Genomic DNA, 13,087 nt, shown 5'->3' on the forward strand with positions numbered 1-13,087 from the left:
AATCACCTGAAAGTGCAACGAAACTATTTATTAAAACTGTTACACGAGACAAGAGAACTGGAATGTATTGCGAGCAAGTTCAAATCAAATGACCAGCATATAGACATTACAAGCACAATGATGCCAAGTATTAAAAAGGCACAAAAAACCCTTAACGTTGTGATTAGCACCAAAAATTTGTCTCAGCCAGCTAAGGCAAACATATTGAAATGTTCCCTGCTTGCGTGGATTTGAAATTGACATTGAAACAAATTACAGGCAGCTCGGCTTGTACATATTAGACAAAGAAGTAAAGAACATTGACATAGTAAAATTATGATATCTTTATCTGGTTACTGACAAAACATAATAGAGGTCACATTTCTCATTTGGGTTTACGTAGTGTGTCAGTTAAATAGCAGGCAGCCCTGCAGATTTGCAATATTCTGTTGAACCTGAGACTTAAACTTCACCTTTAGCTATTTATATAGTTGTTTGTATATGCAAAGGTGGAAAGTTCCGGTCCAGTCACAGAGGACTCAACTGGTTGGTCGAAAACAAAATCTTAGTCTGGATTTTTACTTTCTGGGCCTGAACTTTCCACCTCCGCGTAGGCCTACATGTATAAATATGTAAATTTCAGGTCACTTTCACTACTGGTCTACTGGAGTTGGGACTATGAGGTCCCCTTACCCTTGAACCCCCATAATGCTCTTTTATGACCCATAAGGGAATATAGCAACTGACCAATGCTTACAAAAGCCTGCTGTGAATACGTGTGACAGCTCATTAGCCGCGTCCCACGGCAGGAACACTTTGTTAGACCAGCACGAGTGAGGTTTTCCTCCAACGTTTACAGCACGTGCACAGCCGCTACAAAACCGAAACGGAACACTATATAAATTAGCACATTTTAATATAAATGTCTCTGTAAACAAACATTTTCAGAACACCAGTCCTTCTAGTGAAGTTGAGTCTGGAGGTATTGCAGACTTCTTTGGGTTACATAAATAAGGGGGGGGAAGATGAGCCTCTAGCGTCATGCTACGGAAGGCAGGAGATTTTTATCCCCCCCCCCCCCCCCCCAGTGTTGCTGTTAAGTGTCTCCAGAAAAAGCAGGAATAAAGTCAGCATAAAGCCCTTTGTCCCCCATCATCTGCAGGCGGCCGCGGCTCCAGGCTGGGTTCCGATGAGGTTCTAGCTGAAGCACACGGGTTCCACGGTGAAGCCGAATTCCAGGGCGGGGCTGCTGTCGCCGACGGACACCGCCAGGTCTCTGATCGGGAGCAGGTCCAGATCCTCAAACTGAAACGCTGACTCCTGGGGACTCGAACCCTGATCCTCGGCAGGCTTCAAGAAACATCCAGTCAGTTTTGCTTAGTGGGCATGCCTGATGTCCACACCCCCACACTTGGCTAAATGCATTGATTACATTAGTCTATATTTAATCTGCAGCGATCCAGCTGAAATATTCTACTCGAACTTAAAACATCTGCTCCATTCCTTGGACCTGAACATCCAGCCATACTGTACTTTACACTCTATGATATCTGCCGCGTCTGACATGCTCACTCTATTCCCCTGTTATTCTAATGCAGGGGTCCTGGAGAACCCCGGCCCAGCATGTTTCCTTTCATTTAACACACTCTGCTAACCACCCATCTTCAGTTGAATCGGGTATGGTGGAACAGGGAGAGAACGAAGCTGTGCAGTGCTGGGGTTCTACAGGACTGGAGACCCCTGTTCTAATGAATGGGTAGCCAAAAGTACTTAGAATCCACAGGGGGACGTACCTCACAGTCTCTGAGTACCCCCACGAAACTCTGCCTCTGTGTATCGGCCAGGAATTTGATCTCTCGCTCCCGATGGCCCAGCCTGCCCCCCAGCGGGCAGGAGAAGGTAATCCTCTGGGTGGCCGCCTGGCTATTCAGCCGCAGGAACCTCAACTGGACGACATTGGCACCTGGGTACTCAAACTGGTACGTGGGGAGGGAGGCGGATACAGAAATTAGCGGTTTCGTTGTAAGTAAATTTAGTAAGAGTTTGACGAATGGTGCGGGGAGGAAGGTGTGAGCTTTGATGGGCACCTGAAAGCCGCCATCCTGCATACTGAGCCAGAGGAAAGAATCAGCCGTCTCAGAGTCACTGAGCCAAGGTTTCATGGGGACCTGCGGGAAAGGTGGGGGGGATTCCCATTAATGCCGGTGATGCTGTCACATCAGAACGTCGCCTGAGGGAATTCCTGCTCGTATAAACCCAGTGTCAGTACCAGAACAAAACTCTTATGGTGGTGCTGGGGGGGCAGCAGCGGGGGGGGGTGTTTGGCAACGATAAAAATTTGTTGAGCGCCAGCATACCATGTACATCAAAATATATGTCACTTGTGCTTTTTATATATTTAGTGTCTTTGGATGATTACTTTTTTTTTTTGGGGGGGGGGGGCAAATGGTTCCCAACTTCTGAAATGGCCAGCAGCCATTTTTCGTCCCCCCCCCCCCACTGGAAACCGATACAGGGGAGAAAAGAGAGGCCAGACTCATGAGGATACCTGCGATTCTCTTGGAGACAGGCACGTCTGGCTCCCCTCTGCAGTGAACTTGCAGTACACCAGCATGGCGTCCGCGGGGCTGCCCTGGTTGGGGTCGATGTAGTACAGCCCTGTAGCAGCAGAAACATCTGACCATCAGCTGGCCACTTATTAGCGGCTCCCAGTCCTGTGCTCAGTAACCACACTGCAGAATAGCCTGCTAGACTGATCGCTTCTTTTAGCAACCACATGTGTACATCTCAGTTTACCCAGGTAAACATATAAGTATTCAGGGACACAGTTATACAAAAGAAGGGCCCTCCAAAAGACTCAAGCTTCTGCTAGCTAAGTCATGGTGTGCAGAACCAGCTCCTTGCCTCCTATATATGCTACAGGCTGTATAAATGCGAAAGGTGCTACCATGCTGTATGCTTCCTGTAAGCTACAGGGTGTATAAATGCTAAAGGAGCTACCATGCTCTATGCTTCCTGTTTGCTACAGGCTGTATAAATGCTAAAGGCGCTACCATGCTCTATGCTTCCTGTAAGCCACAGGCTGTATAAATGCTAAAGGCGCTACCATGCTCTATGCTTCCTGTAAGCCACAGGCTGTATAAATGCTAAAGGAGCTACCATGCTCTATGCTTCCTGTTTGCTACAGGCTGTATAAATGCTAAAGACACTACCATGCTCTATGCTTCCTGTAAGCTACAGGGTGTATAAATGCTAAAGACACTACCATGCTCTATGCTTCCTGTAAGCCACAGGCTGTATAAATGCTAAAGGCGCTACCATGCTCTATGCTTCCTGTTTGCTACAGGCTGTATAAATGCTAAAGGCGCTACCATGCTCTATGCTTCCTGTAAGCTACAGGGTGTATAAATGCTAAAGGCGCTACCATGCTCTATGCTTCCTGTAAGCTACAGGCTGTATAAATGCTAAAGGAGCTACCATGCTCTATGCTTCCTGTTTGCTACAGGCTGTATAAATGCTAAAGGCGCTACCATGCTCTATGCTTCCTGTAAGCTACAGGCTGTATAAATGCTAAAGGCGCTACCATGCTCTATGCTTCCTGTAAGCCACAGGCTGTATAAATGCTAAAGGAGCTACCATGCTCTATGCTTCCTGTAAGCTACAGGCTATATAAATGCTAAAGGCGCTACCATGCTGTATGCTTCCTGTAAGCCACAGGCTGTATAAATGCTAAAGACACTACCATGCTCTATGCTTCCTGTAAGCCACAGGCTGTATAAATGCTAAAGGCGCTGCCATGCTCTATGCTTCCTGTTTGCTACAGGCTGTATAAATGCTAAAGGCGCTACCATGCTCTATGCTTCCTGTAAGCTACAGGGTGTATAAATGCTAAAGGCGCTACCATGCTCTATGCTTCCTGTAAGCTACAGGCTGTATAAATGCTAAAGGAGCTACCATGCTCTATGCTTCCTGTTTGCTACAGGCTGTATAAATGCTAAAGGCGCTACCATGCTGTATGCTTCCTGTAAGCCACAGGCTGTATAAATGCTAAAGGCGCTGCCATGCTCTATGCTTCCTGTAAGCTACAGGCTATATAAATGCTAAAGGCGCTACCATGCTGTATGCTTCCTGTAAGCCACAGGCTGTATAAATGCTAAAGGCGCTACCATGCTCTATGCTTCCTGTAAGCCACAGGCTGTATAAATGCTAAAGGTGCTGCCATGCTCTATGCTTCCTGTAAGCCACAGGCTGTATAAATGCTAAAGGCGCTGCCATGCTCTATGCTTCCTGTAAGCTACAGGCTATATAAATGCTAAAGGCGCTACCATGCTCTATGCTTCCTGTAAGCCACAGGCTGTATAAATGCTAAAGACACTACCATGCTCTATGCTTCCTGTAAGCCACAGGCTGTATAAATGCTAAAGGTGCTGCCATGCTCTTTGCCTCCTGTCTGCTACAGTCTGTGTAAACGCTGAAGTGGCAATGAGGGCAGTGGCGGTCCTGACCGTTGGTGATATCAGAGTGGCTGAGCCACAGCTCCAGGCAGGTGGTGGCTGGATGCTCTTTGGTTCCGTCAGGAGGGTCCAGCAGTCGCCGCAGGTCTCGGCGCAGAGACTCCAGCAGGCTCTGCAGCAGGGGGTAGTTGGGCTTATCTGCCACATGCATGAGGTCCTGTATGGGGGGGGGGGCAGATGAACCCAAAGACATTACAAAGTGTTTGTATTTATAGAAGCAGTTAGTAAGTCCTGTGTTTTGGTCAAAAGCCTTTGTTTTAGATTGGAGAAAATGTCCAGTGGGATGAAGAGCAGCCCTGTCCACCGAAAGAAACCAACCACACACTTCATGTTTCACCTGAGCACTGCAGTAGTCCATGATGCCTCCACATTTTGGAGTTTACCCCATCAGTGTGTGATTTTACTGCACTGCACTTTGGGAGTTTCAGTGATCCTGACATTTTTCTTCAGTCTCATTGGTCAGTTTGACGGATGAGTTACCACTCTCCCCACAAGGAACCAGAAATACTTGCCTTAATTTGCATCAGAGTGAGGTTCACAGACGGTCCAGGAGGGCCCGGGGGGCCTGGAGGTCCCTGAACCCAATGGAAAGGAACAGCATGAAAGGTGAGACTGAGCAAATTATGGGATGTCACACATGCAGCACCTCAGGTGACAGTGATGCAAGACAGAACCATGGTGTGTGGTATAGTAACCTACAGGGAATAGGGGACTTGGTAATTGGCAGTATGGTTTCATCCACCAAGGGTTTTGAACTCTCATTTCCCCCATCGCTATTAGAATTTACTAATATCACCACAACACATAGCTGAGCGGTGAACATGACCATCTCCCACAATACACTGGGGCAACCAGCTGTTGGCACATTGATTACGGAGATTCAAAGTTAAAAAGCTCTTGGTGTTTACTCACATGAGATCCCTTCTTTCCAGCTGGTCCCGGAGGTCCTTCAAATCCCTTAAGCCCCTAAGAGAAGATATTTGGAATTAATTCAATCATCCTACATCGACCGGAGCCCACTACATTAAAATAAATTTAATTCACACTGGGTCACGTAATCATGACTACATGGAGGATTGAAGTGGAAGGTTCAATGCCCCCCCCCCCCAAATGCAGTTTAAAATTGGGTCCCAGGTATGGAGCACCCAGCATCAGAAGCAGGAGCTCTTCAGTCTCTCTTGCAGCAGATTCCTGCTGTGCTCCTTCATTTCCTCCTCTCACTGGTTCCGATAACCCAGCCCACTAAGTCACAGTAAGGCATGTCACAAAGCTCTGCTATTCATCTCCGTTCACTGCTCCCTTTATGTAAAAGGGGAAATAGATAATATATTGATGTAATGCACTTCTTAATGATCCATGGAGACCACGATACTCAAATTTTTAATTGGGGGCTTTGGCCTTTGGCTTTGTGTTGCTCATAGAATTTGGCCCTTGGGAAAAAATTATAGGGGAACCTCGATGCACTGTAAACCTAAACAGCCATTGAATGTGAACTTACCTTTTCCCCGAACAAACCCTGCAGTGAAGCAAAAAAAAAAAAAGTAATTAAACCATGTATTTTTGGCTTTGCCATTTCATGCTCCTTGCTGTTCTGTTCCTATTTAAATCTTTTAATTCCCCTTCTTTTTAAGACTTAATGCAGTGGGTTTGTCATATTTCTCATATGAGTAATTTCTCACTCAACCATTACAATCCAGACCCCCTAGAAACTCCATCACTAACACCACGAGAATATCAGACCCCCTAGAAACATCATCACTAACACCACGAGAGTATCAGACCCCCTAGAAACACCATCACTAACACCACGAGAGTATCAGACCCCCTAGAAACACCATCACTAACACCACGAGAGTATCAGACCCCCTAGAAACACCATCACTAACACCACCAGAGTATCAGACCCCCTAGAAACACCATCACTAACACCACGAGAGTATCAGACCCCCTAGAAACACCATCACTAACACCACGAGAGTATCAGACCCCCTAGAAACACCATCACTAGCACCACGAGAGTATCAGACCCCCTAGAAACACCATCACTAACACCACGAGAGTATCAGGCCCCCTAGAAGCACCATCACTAACACCACGAGAGTATCAGGCCCCCTAGAAACACCATCACTAACACCACGAGAGTATCAGGCCCCCTAGAAGCACCATCACTAACACCACGAGAGTATCAGACCCCCTAGAAACACCATCACTAACACCACGAGAGTATCAGACCCCCTAGAAACACCATCACTAACACCACGAGAGTATCAGACCCCCTAGAAACACCATCACTAACACCACGAGAGTATCAGACCCCCTAGAAACACCATCACTAACACCACGAGAGTATCAGACCCCCTAGAAACACCATCACTAACACCACGAGAGTATCAGACCCCCTAGAAACACCATCACTAACACCACCAGAGTATCAGACCCCCTAGAAACACCATCACTAACACCACGAGAGTATCAGACCCCCTAGAAACACCATCACTAACACCACGAAAGTATCAGACCCCCTAGAAACACCATCACTAACACCACGAAAGTATCAGACCCCCTAGAAACACCATCACTAACACCACGAGAGTATCAGACCCCCTAGAAACACCATCACTAACAGTTTGAGGGCATCTTCACACAAAGCAAAAACCTGGCAGTGAATCAAAGATTCATGTGGAACCCTTTTCAGCCTGAAGGGATATAAGGGAACCCTACAGGGATGGGACCCGCAAAACACAAACGTAAACCAGAAGCTAAATTGGTAACACTTTGCTTCAGGGAGCATAAATACTCAGTATTAACTCGGCTACCTCTGAAGTATCAATCAGGAACAAATATGCTTAGGATAAAAGATGCATCATGATTCATTAATGATGGACGAGCATGAGATCAGTATGCAAGTATGACTCTTTTATCATACTTTTATCATAGTTCGTGGTTAATTAACACATAAGTAATCTTACTAAATTATTTGTGCCCCCTCAAAATGTTAGTTACCATAACTGATTAAGTGATTGATGAAATGCAAACTGCATCGTGTGGGTTGGGGACAAAGGAAACTGTTGGTTAGGACATAAGAAAGCAGAACACAGACAAGACTACACAAGGAATGAGAGATAAGCAAACTAAATCAATGGTGAAGCCATTGATGGATAGAAGGGTGATAGATGGATGGATGGATAGATGGATGTTTGGATTGATGGAAGCCTTGATCACCTGACTGGCAAACAGTAGCCCCAAAAATGCAGCCCAGGAGAAAAATGGGAGCACATGAACTCACCGGAAGTCCGAGAACCCCGGGCTGCCCCCTCGCCCCAGGTGGCCCAATGTTGCCCTGCGAAAAAAAAATGGGAGGGGGGTACGGTCAGGTGATTCCCTGGATGTGCATATGTAGCAGTGAAGAAATGTGAATGTATCCATAAATATACATGTATAGTATGATGCTGCATGGTGGTACTGCCCCCCCCCCACCCCCCCGGTTTTATGGGCTGGGGTGGAGAGCATTAAGCTGTGCCCGAGTTGTGAAAACCTGAAAGCAGGTGCACATGTGCCCTGTGGCTGTGTTGTAGAGACATTCACGTATGTTAATTGCTTTCCTAGCATTCAAAGCTGCACGACAACCAAAGATGTATACGGCACTCCAAAGGCAAAACAGTAACTATGCTGACCATGACACTGAAAAAAGGGCCTTCTGAGTTCATGACTGTCGACCCATATATATGGCAGGTCGGTAAGCGACAGCGTACTTATTCAAAACTGAGCATCGCTGAAGCGAGATATATGAGACGCAGTGTCATAACTCAGTTCTGATGAAGTTACCGTCTTTTGCATTTGTACAGCAGCCTTAGGAGGGAACGGAAATACTGCTTAAAAAGGGAAAGCAATTAATGCGTGAAAGAAAACGGATTTAAAAATCCACCCCTATCCTCTACTCCTTTGGAATAGAATAGTGTCTGTCCTCTTCATTCTACCAGCAGGTGGCATAATGGTCAAAGAGCAAATCTGTGGGATTTTTATAACTCGGGAACCTGCTGTGGTGCCCTTATGTGAGGCACTGAAAGTGACTTCAGTAAAACGTCCATCTGCGTATGTGTCCACAAGTGGTCTTCTCTGTATAAAACAGCGTCTGGTAAGTAAATACATGACGACTGGCCAGCACGTTAGCCTACCAAGAGAACCTGGGGTTTATTGCGGTGACTGAGGTCTGGCAGGCAGAATGATCGGCACTTTCCCGGCAGTTACGTAGAGGCTGTGCTGCCTTGGTAATCGCTCGTCTCCATGGCATTACGAAGTACCACCGGAAATCGTCTAAACGTCTCACGCAGATGGCCTGGCAACTGTCAAGCTGTGTGCTTCGCTCAAAGAGTTTTTGAGTGCTAAAACTAACAAGGGCGTTAGAGATTTATTTATATCCTGGTGCATTCAACCAGCATTCCATGGCTGATCATGGAGAAGTGAACTGCACTGACAGAAAAGAGCCGATCGTTAACAATTACAGAACCAGCTCATTCACCTCACCATTGACTGACTGCCCACCATTCAACTAATTCACTAATATAAATATTCCAAGATCCTACATGAATCAAACAGTGACAAATTCACTGCCTTTACCTGCTCGCCCTTAGGTCCAGCCTCTCCCACCTCCCCTCGAAGACCACGTTGACCCTGAAATGCACGTTTTAATAATTACTTCATGCAGATCAATGATGCAGTTGAACACCAGGTACAGAGCTACAATCAGTACTCCAGCATGCACAGTTTGAATGAATGTTACATTTATATAGCGCTTTTCAAGACCCCTAAAGCGCTTCTTACAGAAGCAATGGGGAGCCACTTCAACCACCACCAGTGTGCGGCACCCAGACCTACACCAAGACACTGATTTTTGGATCAGTGATCAGGTTCTTGAGGTCCTGGGGGGGAGCTAAGATATCTTAGGAAAGAGATCAAATCAAGACTCATCCATTGAAGGCATCTCCCCCCAAGCAGATGTGCAAAAATGTGTTCTTTAAAAACTGAGCCATTGCCACAGAAAAACTGAAATATGGTATGTTTCTAGTCTACTTGAACTACGAGACACTCAAGTGAACTATTTATACACATAAGTGAACAATTTAGAACAGTAGGGAGCACGCAATTATATACTTGTACGAAAAAGTTCTTCATTCAGTTGTTATCCTTTTAGAAATGTACTTAACCTAAAGCACCCAAGTAAATCAGGCAGCTGTATAAGCAGGTGAGTCCCTGGCACTGCAAATTCAATTCCCTGCAAGTGCAAATGATGAAATGAGAGGCTGGAGTGGTACCTTTATCCCGTCCCCCCCAGATGGACCATGTGGCCCCATCGCCCCTTTCTCCCCCTGTTGAAAAGGACCAGAGAACATTACCGCCCATTGGCTGAGCACCATAATGAAACGAGGATGCAAAACTCCACGTGACCAATCAGATCGCCAGCTTTGTCAGACAATGCATTGGTAGTCACCTCCTCTCCCTTGACACCCAGGTCTCCCTTTTCTCCTCTCAGGCCTGGGACTCCCTGTGAGGAATTTGGGGGGGGGTGGTGGTGGTGGTAAAAGATTGTGTTTTGCATTGATTTTCCTATATTTTGGCAGGAAACGTAAATCTAATGCTAGTCTATACCATTTCCTAATTTTCCATTACATTCTGTAATAATATTGAATAATGTTACGTGCAATATTAAAGTTCCATAATATTCTTTCTGTAATATCACCATCATGTAAAAATGGTCAATAATATGTCAAGTGGTCCATAATATGGTAATATGTAACATAATATTCTGTGCATAACATCACTAGTATTTAAAACTGATTGATAATATGGTAATAATGGTGTGTATTAATATTCAATAGGGTCCAATATGACTGTGGTTTTGGTAACGATGGCTCCATGCAGAGCGAAAGACACCCTAAGAGAGATCTTAGGTGAGTGTGGAGCCATTGCGTGAATCTCTGCTTCGGAGCTAACCGGCTGAGATCACACTCGCTTTCACATTCACAAGTGCCCTTCACTTGTAGTGAACAAGTGGGGTAAAACAGAGGGGAGTTCGCAATTGGAATAGGAGGCGGGGGGGAACTTACTGAGGCTCCCATTCTCCCAGGGGGTCCGCTCATTCCCACGAATCCACTCTCTCCCTACAGGAAAGGACAATGTCATACTGTTCCCGCTCCCTCCGGCGGTGCTGTGTTCGCTCTGCCCTGCTGTGCGCTTGTGTCTGTTTGTGCCCAGTCCTGTGTTTTTTTGTGACACTGTGTTCCATTTCTGCATTCCACATGGCATTGCGCCTGTTCTTCAGGTCAGCGGGCCAAACCAATCTCAAGTGGGTCTAGCTGTGTGTAGTACACTAATAATACTTTAACATGTTAAATATGTATGGCATGAACTTAGGCAGTGTGCTATATTCAGCCCAAAGGCCTGCAGTTGAGTCTGGCATGTGATGTACATTTTATGTATCAGAGTACTCAGTGTGGACAGTACAGCGGATGGTTGGTGACCCCTGACCTTTGCTCCCCTGGGTCCTCTCGAGCCCCGAATTCCGGCTTTGCCCCGTTTCCCCTGTAAGTCATGGGTTTGGGTGAAGCAAGAGGGGATGCATTCAGAGCATGGAGCAAAAATCAACCAACCCACAAACGAAGAGGAGCCTAATCTTCATGCCGCAGAGAAGGCGAGTCTGCCTACCGTCCTTCCGATGTGTCCAGGTATTCCGGCATCTCCATCCCTGCCGGGATTCCCCTGTAACCCCAACACATGGCAAGGAGCCTTCAGTTCATCTTTTCTCTCTACCCTGGACCTCCAGTTGTCATGTCTGCACCCTGAGTCCTTGTCTGAGTCAACTACCAGTTCACAGAGGCACAGGGAACTGCAAAACTGCCCTGTAAAATGTTCAGCTCAAGCCCCTTTGGATTCAGCGTATAAAAGCAGGAGATCTGATTTGCTCAATGAGAAAAGACACAATGACAAAGCTGTGAGTCCTCTACCTTCTCTCCTTTTGGTCCATGTTTCCCATCAGCTCCTGGAATTCCTGTTGGACCCTGGAAAACAAGAAGAGAGACATGAGAATGTTATCTCTCAAAAGGCGGATTGTTAGATTTCGAATGTGATTCACACAGTTATTGAGTGTTTTATAAACAGGAGCCCTCTGGCTTTGTTTTCCAGCCATGAGACTGTGAAGAGGGCTGTTCGAGTTCCCTTTAACGCACCATGAAATGGTAAAAATTAATGAACAAATAGCAGCGCTTGTGTTAGAAAAGGTCCCTTTCCCAGCTGAACCCGTCCAGAGCCGAATCCCCGCGTCACACAGCTCTGCTCACTGGCCGTATTTTTTTTATCCCGCCATTATTTGGTGGAAACAATAAGCATAACTGTCAAAAAACCATAAATAATTCTGACTTTGGAACTGTAATTATTTGTAATTATATTACTAGTTTGCGTAACATTTACTAAGGCAGCTCCTGTTCTGGTTCAATGGGAACAATCAATAGAATGACTGTGTATCTGACACAGTTTTCGCTTTAAATCAGTGTGAACCAGCTACTTTTGCACAAAGCTACCATTAGGGACTGTGACTTTGTGGTTTCCAAGGCAACCAGACACTTTGTGCAAACTCCCGCGGACAAACCTGGCGCCCCGCTGCTCCTGCCGGTCCCTGAACTCCCTCCTCACCTGGCGCCCCCTGCAGTTTACAAAAGCAGAACAGAACAGCAGTCACGCGCTTTCCCCATTGAAACGTTTAAACAAACTCTGTCCGGTACTCTACAGAAGTCCTAAAAATACCACCAATTTTGAGATGTCTGGAGTCAAAAGGCGACTGTAAGGCCAACAGGAAGGAATGTTCCAGCAGGGACAGATCTACCTCTAAACCAAGGAGTCCTGGGGGGCCCTTGATTCCTGGCAGGTCTTCAGGTCCCTGTACAAAACAGATGCAAATCATCGACCCCCATATCTAAAAACTAGCCTTCATCATTCCAGAGGGCAGCTGAAGGGGAGAGAGTAAGCTGACCTGCTCCCCTGGATTCCCTTTGTCACCTGGGTCCCCCTTATCCCCGTTGGGCCCAGGAAATCCCCGGGAGCCAGTATCCCCTTTGGGTCCGACAGCCCCTGTTAGGCCCTGTGACAGGAAACACCATCAGACACACCCAAATCAGACATTTATTTACTTTGGCATTTACTTCCATCTACTTAAATCATAGTACAACACAAGTAATAAATAAGTATAAAATGTACAATGAAATTAACTATAGGGGTGGGATGTAATTCCCCAATAATCAAAAATGGCCAGTAAAACCCCCACATCCCTAAATAATCCTAAAATGGATGGTGACACCAACCCCTCCAATGTTCAACCCAGGGTTACACCCTTTGGATGGTGTAAAGCGTGCAAAGTGGTTGTCAGCTGTAGGAGCCCTCATTCACTGTAAAATTGCCTGGAGCGTGACAACCGCTTTGCACGCTTTACACCATTTACTGAGACATTTACATGTCTTGGTTTTGGCCTTCAGGCTGTGGTAGCACCTCCCTGACAAGAGCAGCTGTGCTGTGCATTGTGGCGGGTGCTGTGCACTGTGCCATGT

At 46.3% G+C, this 13,087-nt stretch overlaps 1 protein-coding gene across 3 annotated transcripts in view; it reads right to left on the reverse strand.

The window, feature by feature from the left end:
* Window positions 1-13: 13 nt before the first annotated feature.
* The window catches only part of si:ch211-196i2.1 (collagen alpha-1(I) chain), an 82,347-nt gene continuing 69,273 nt past the window's right edge, over window positions 14-13,087 (reverse strand). For all 3 annotated transcript variants that reach the window (XM_049020373.1, XM_049020374.1, XM_049020375.1), the window contains 19 exons: window positions 12,517-12,624; window positions 12,370-12,423; window positions 12,136-12,189; window positions 11,495-11,548; window positions 11,196-11,249; window positions 11,019-11,072; window positions 10,598-10,651; window positions 9,982-10,035; window positions 9,806-9,859; window positions 9,111-9,164; window positions 7,780-7,833; window positions 5,992-6,009; window positions 5,406-5,459; window positions 5,006-5,068; window positions 4,485-4,650; window positions 2,528-2,637; window positions 2,067-2,147; window positions 1,773-1,955; window positions 14-1,329 (listed from right to left, as the gene is read on the reverse strand). In XM_049020373.1, coding sequence (XP_048876330.1) covers window positions 1,177-1,329; window positions 1,773-1,955; window positions 2,067-2,147; window positions 2,528-2,637; window positions 4,485-4,650; window positions 5,006-5,068; window positions 5,406-5,459; window positions 5,992-6,009; window positions 7,780-7,833; window positions 9,111-9,164; window positions 9,806-9,859; window positions 9,982-10,035; window positions 10,598-10,651; window positions 11,019-11,072; window positions 11,196-11,249; window positions 11,495-11,548; window positions 12,136-12,189; window positions 12,370-12,423; window positions 12,517-12,624 — 1,476 coding nt within the window. In that variant the 3' untranslated portion in view covers window positions 14-1,176. The remainder of the gene's footprint in view (window positions 1,330-1,772; window positions 1,956-2,066; window positions 2,148-2,527; window positions 2,638-4,484; window positions 4,651-5,005; window positions 5,069-5,405; window positions 5,460-5,991; window positions 6,010-7,779; window positions 7,834-9,110; window positions 9,165-9,805; window positions 9,860-9,981; window positions 10,036-10,597; window positions 10,652-11,018; window positions 11,073-11,195; window positions 11,250-11,494; window positions 11,549-12,135; window positions 12,190-12,369; window positions 12,424-12,516; window positions 12,625-13,087) is intronic.

This window comes from Brienomyrus brachyistius, chromosome 7 (assembly GCF_023856365.1).
Source record: "Brienomyrus brachyistius isolate T26 chromosome 7, BBRACH_0.4, whole genome shotgun sequence".
NCBI lineage: Eukaryota > Metazoa > Chordata > Actinopteri > Osteoglossiformes > Mormyridae > Brienomyrus > Brienomyrus brachyistius.